This window comes from Neltuma alba, unplaced genomic scaffold (assembly GCF_004799145.2).
Source record: "Neltuma alba isolate B1F8T4 unplaced genomic scaffold, ASM479914v2 tig00012348_pilon, whole genome shotgun sequence".
In the NCBI taxonomy this organism is placed as follows: domain Eukaryota; kingdom Viridiplantae; phylum Streptophyta; class Magnoliopsida; order Fabales; family Fabaceae; genus Neltuma; species Neltuma alba.
Genome location: NW_021636857.1, coordinates 236,778 through 242,791, shown reverse-complemented (window position 1 = coordinate 242,791; position 6,014 = coordinate 236,778). Strand labels below are relative to the sequence as shown.

The 6,014-nt window shown below is 36.8% G+C and overlaps 1 protein-coding gene across 1 annotated transcript; it reads left to right on the top strand.

Annotated features, from left to right (window-relative positions):
- Positions 1–608: 608 nt before the first annotated feature.
- On the top strand, positions 609–5,590 carry LOC114726253 (SUPPRESSOR OF GAMMA RESPONSE 1). The gene is made up of 6 exons (XM_028912831.1): positions 609–815; positions 1,720–1,861; positions 3,181–3,367; positions 3,454–3,971; positions 4,617–5,018; positions 5,112–5,590. The coding sequence occupies exons 1-6, from the start codon at positions 808–810 to the stop codon at positions 5,166–5,168; spliced, it is 1,314 nt and encodes a 437-aa protein (XP_028768664.1). The 5' UTR covers positions 609–807; the 3' UTR covers positions 5,169–5,590.
- Positions 5,591–6,014: the final 424 nt, after the last annotated feature.

Below are 6,014 nucleotides of genomic sequence, written 5' to 3'. Positions count from 1 at the left end.
GACATTTACGTTCACATTTGTCTCTCCCCTCCAATGAGGCGGACACGGACAACAATATCCCCAAAGGTATTTTCTCTCAGCAAATCTTTTTTTTTTTTTTCCCCGTCAACTCTCAGCACATCATTTGAGACATTTAAGAATAATTTTAATTTTTAGTCTATAAAATTTTATCTCATTTTAATTTTAATTCTTAAAATTTGAAATCAGTAATTTTGGTATATGGAATTTGAATTCATTTTAGTTTGACCTTAGGAACAATTTTTTTAATGCCTGAAACAAGATTGATTTTAAATTTCACAGATCAAAACTAAAATAATATCAAATTTTAAAAATTAAAAATAATATTGATCCTTTGTTTTTTTTTTAAAATATACAATCTGGCCTCTCTCGCTGGAGCACGTAGGATGGAAAAGGCAGCATTTCCTTCTTGGTATTTTGAACAGGGTTCATAAGAAAAGCAATAATCTGCCCGCAAATTTAGCAAGACCAACCCTTTCTTTCTCACTGCACTATTATTTATGTTTCAGTATGTGTGTTTTTGAGCAAATGTCTCGGTTTATTTTGGAGAAAGTCTAATCTTCAAGGAACTGTTATGTTCTTTATAATCTAAATTTAAACATAAATAATGTCAAAAAAGTTTTCCTTTGTTCTCGGATGCTCCTTTTTCATTGGTATATACACTTGAATACAGTAAAGGGACAAATTTAAAATCCGCAACCGGAGAAGTTTCTCAGTGAATCGAAGAAACAGATGGTTTTGATCTCTGACGCGACCTGACCTGCATCATCATCTTGCTCCGTCTCTCCTATGGCTGGGTGTGTACCTTTCTCTTTCTCTTTCTTTTTCTTTTCTGTGTTTGTTGAATACTACTAAACTCTAAATTCAGCTGGTTTTGCTCCTGAGATCTTGGGAGCAGAACATTACTGCTTCTTGAACTGCCTGGGAACTAAATTTATGCGATCAGAAAACGACCATTCTGTTCTTGAGCTTCGATTGTGACTTTCTTTTTTTTGTCGACGGGTTTAGTTACTTTCATCTGAAAAATACTGACTTTTTCATTTTTTTTCTAAAATACCCACAGGCGCACACGCATGTTGTGTGATCTTAGAAATGTTCGTTGTTCTTGGACCGAGTTGAATGGAAGCTCATTTAGGGGATTGAAATTTCGGATTTTTCCCCTACAACCAACTTGATGCTGTAACTAAAGGGCCGATTAAGCGGCAGTTTGAAAGAATCAAAATCTTTCGTTTTATTATAACTTCTAACTCCTTGGGAAAAAATTTTAAGTCCGGTTGCGGGGTCTAAATATTGGTTCCTCGTTTTAACTTCGTCATGAGTTCGTAGTCAGAGTAATTTTATGGTCCTTAAAGCACAAGTTTGCTAAATTTGATGACAGTGCCGTAAATGGCCCTCAAAGCACAAGCTTCTAACATCAAAAGAATTTAAACCCAGTATTCTCACCTAGTAGGGATCCCCTCCCCGAAAAAATAGAATGAAAGTCCATTAACCCTAACTGCTTCTAGCATTTAGTTGACTCGTGAGTGTAAACATTCTATTTGTTGCCTTTATTTTTGGTAACGTGTTTGTCCTATTTGTACTTGGTAGCTTTCTTATCTTGGTTTTTAGGCAATGTGACAGTTACAATTTATGTTGCATTGACTAGGAGCTAATATAGGGATGTAGAATGTTAAGCCTTTGTGTCTGTTATTGTTCTTGCAGGACATCATGGTTGGTGGACAAAAGTAGAATAGCAACCAAAATAAAGAGTGCTGCTGGGGCATTTGATCCTGAGAAGGTTACATGGAAAAGCAATCCTACCAGAGCTTGTCCAAATTGTCAACACGTTATTGATAACAGCGATGTAAGTGTGATTTTTTCATGAAGCTTCTGGATTTCCTTGTCAGATTTCATGGAACATGGAACATTGTTGTATATAAGCTGCTTATATCTTTGATTATTAATGTTAGGTTTATTTCATAGAAAGAAAATGTTTACTCTCGACCTACAGCTATATTTGTGTTTCTTTAATTTCATTCACATTCACAAGTGTTAATTGTGGTCTATTACAATTCTTTTCAATAGTAATGTTACATGATTGTTATTTTATTAGAAAAGTTTGCCCTTTTATCTTAGTTGAAACTTGAAAATGCAGTAAAGAAAAGGTTTTGTCTCAACTGAATTGATGGTGAAAATTGATGCAGAACCATTTCCTCTAATGATAAATTAAAAGGAAACAGTCAATGTATTGTTCTTATCTTCAGATAATACTATCATAATTTCATGTGCTAGCTAGTGGCTTGCCCTAAATTTAAGTATATCTTCAGCCTCTTGTGCCAAAGTGGTGTAAGCAAAGGGAGATCAAAGTTGGGCAGGACGTAATCAAAATGTTAATTGCTCATATGCTGTTAGCTTCCACTAAAGCCAATATGTCATTGGATCACATGGGACATAAAATCTTCACAGCACGATGATTTGTTAATGTTGTCACTACATGTCTGGAGAAGGAAGCTAATGAAGATTCAATGCTGAAATGTATTATTCAATGGCCAAACTCCACGGATAGGCTCCAATGGAGAATTACAGCAAGGAAAACGAAACCGAAATGCTCACAGCATTTCCCTAGAGCCTCACGGCCTCTCCTACTTTTCTCTCTCTGTTTTTTTCCTCTCCCCTCTCTATCCCAACTTCCCCAATTATACTCGTCCCTTCCCATAACTAACTTCTAGGAAAAACCCACAATTACCCTTATCACATAAAAAGCGTTACACATCCGAATTGGGCTTTTTCCTTTGTCTAACATACTTCAACTTGGGCCCATGCTCAACAGAAGCCATTGGTTGCTAAAGGAACTTCCTTCGTGAGCACCTCAACTCTCAACCATGCCTCCAGACTCCAGAGTTTTAAGTTAGATACATTAAATCTAAATTACCCATGAGCAAGTTAAATTTTTCATATATGCAAAGATTTTGGTTGGCTGCAGTCGTTCTTTGCCTTATCTCTGAATTCGTAGAACCCTATCCTAAAAAATTGGTTAGCATTAATGTATTATTGTTAGGAGTTAATACTTCTATTGGATTTGAGGTTGAAATTTCAACCTCTCTACATTCTTGAGCACTGCATGTAAAGTTATAGATTTTCTATGTTTTCTGCTTTCTGACACTTGAAACTTTCTGATGCTAGGTAGCACAAGAATGGCCTGGATTGCCAAAGGGTGTGAAATTTGATCCATCGGATCAAGATATAATATGCCACTTGCTTGCTAAAGCTGGTGTGGCAAATTCAAGACCTCATCCTTTCATTGATGAATTTATCACTACTCTTGAAGTGGATGATGGAATTTGTTATACTCATCCAAAACACTTACCAGGTTGGTTGCATGCTAGCAAAAGTTTGTTCTCATTTTAATTTTTTATCGTATATGGTGTAATTGATTTGTTGTGGTTGAAACAAAAGGTGTCCATCAAGATGGAAGTGCAACCCACTTCTTCCATAGAGCAATCAAGGCTTACAATACTGGCAATCGTAAGCGTAGAAAAATACATGGTCAGGATTTTGGTGATGTCCGCTGGCACAAGACTGGAAGAACTAAACCTGTCATGTTGGACGGGGTTCAGAAGGGCTGTAAAAAGATTATGGTTCTTTATATGACCATGGTTAGAGGAGGTAAAGCTGAGAAAACTAATTGGGTTATGCATCAATATCACCTAGGGACACAAGAGGATGAGAGGGAAGGAGAGTATGTTGTTTCTAAGGTTTTCTACCAGCAGCAGCAGGTCAAATCAGGGGATAAGGATGACCTGGATATTCCTGCAAGCACCCTGGATATTCCTGGAAGTACTGAAAACATTGAAGCAACAACTGTGCAAGTTGATCCAGTCACTCCCAAATCAGTGACCCCTGATCCACCTTGTAACAACAAAAGACCACATTCAAACGTTGATTTGGGACTAGAATCGCATGTCACTCCTCAGGTGAATCCTGTGATCATATATTATTTTCTCTATAGACAATGTTGAAATAATTTTCCGATTACAATTCCGTTAAACACGTTTGAAATTTGTGTTTTCCTTTGTTATTGCAAGAGGATATAACAAATAATGCGTATTGTTTTGAAGTTAGTGGGTGAATATGTTATTAGAAGAGTTTATTTTCATGTTTAGCCTGATCCCCATTGTCATATTTTGCTGGAGAGCTTTTAAAGTAAACTAGTTTGATTTTATTTTTTTCCCCCTAACAAGTAACTACATGATAATATGCATTTTCTAATTAACTTATCACAATAAAATTTCCATATGCGGAATTCGACCTTTATCCTTTACTTATTTTCATTTTTTTCGGAAGTAAAATCACATGACGGCTGTAGCTTCATGGAAGGAAAATAAAGTGGTGGTGGCTTAAATGACTTTGTTATATTCGATTTTTAATGTCTTTTGCTGCACTGATTGCTGCATCAAAGTCACATACCGCATTTTAATTTTTAAATCTCTTCAAAGTTTGCACTGTTGTGTCAGAAAATATCATAAGCATTTAATCTTAAGCATGCCATTTGAATATAGCATTCATAGAAGAAGCTAATACGAGTTCTGTTTTGTCTTCTGCACTACTTTCTTCCTTAGCATCCTTCAATGGACTGTGAAGAAGATACGTCTCAAGCAGGTTGTGAAGAGCCAAAAACTGACATACTCAAGGAAGAAAATCAAAATAGCAATGAAGGAACAGATAATAATGAAGACGTTGATGTTATTGAAGAACCTAAATGGTGGGACAGTGAGTCACAGCATCTGTTGAATTCACAACAGCTCGTTGAAGCATTGTCCTTGTGTGAGGACCTCTTTCACAGCCAATCTCCCAACAGAGATGACAAGAGTGAAGAACACAAGGACCGACCCAGTCTTTCTGTCTATGCTCAGCTAGGACCAGAGCATCTGAAAAAGGATCTTGAAGAGTGCCAAAATCTTGCCATCGATCCCGCAAATATAGAACTTGATACGCCTCCTGAGTTTCGACTGAGTCAGCTGGTATTTTTATTCTCTCAGCAAATTTGCCTTACATCAAATTCAGTTTAACTGGTGGAATTTCTTTTGTTTTAACACATTTTCATGTTCCTATAGGAGTTTGGTTCACAAGATAGCTACATTGCCTGGGGTGGCAGCAAGGCAGAGAACTGATATCATTCTTCACACGAGATAAAAAGAAAATTAACCTGTCTTGTAACTACTTTTTGATGCTGGAAGAAGCTTGGGTACGGTTTTTAGGTGTTGATTATCACGGCCTTCAATAGAATTATGACATGTGGAGGAATCATTTCTAAGGAGTCGTTGTTATGATTTTGAATCATTAAAAACATGTTCACATGTCATAATTTTATGGGATAACTTGATAATAAACACCTAAGGAACTTTGTCCAGACTTCCCTTTTGTCGATAAGTTGCCTTATTTGATCAGGGATATTTTGAAATAGTACTCCCTGGATTTACTACCTCGCTGTAATGGATGTCACCGAACTTACAGTCAAACAATGACATGTGGCTTTTCTGTGTTCTTCACCCTTTAACTTATCTGATCTGAGCATGAGAATGCTTTTAGAGCATACTGTGTCTTGGCATATTATGGCATCTTTCAGGTTATTTCAATCCTGGATGTGGACCTGAACTGCACAATCCTGTGTTTGAAGTGACAGATGCAGATGTATGCAGCTATGTTCTAGGATGTTTAAGTTTCACAAATGCTCTGTCGACCGTCAAGTTAGTTAATGTTTACTGTGTCTGATGATGATAACAGATTCATGAACTTCTAAGAATATGAAGAAGTTCATGCTAGTTGGCACGAGGCGGTGGAGAAAGAGATAATGAAGAAGAAAGACAACAGGCGACCTCTTCACGAGTAGCACAAGTGCTTGTGGGGAATAGTGTTCCCACAACAACAAAAATCAATGCCTTTTTAATCATACTATAATTGAAGCTGGTGATGTCTTGTTCATGAATTTGAACCGAATATCGGTCACAGTATCTAAG

Bases quoted from the DNA above. Each gene is read 5' to 3' on its own strand.
- LOC114726253 (XM_028912831.1), top strand. The intron at 1,862-3,180 runs GTAAGTGTGATT...TTCTGATGCTAG, and splicing joins ACGTTATTGATAACAGCGAT to GTAGCACAAGAATGGCCTGG. The intron at 3,972-4,616 runs GTGAATCCTGTG...TTTCTTCCTTAG, and splicing joins AATCGCATGTCACTCCTCAG to CATCCTTCAATGGACTGTGA.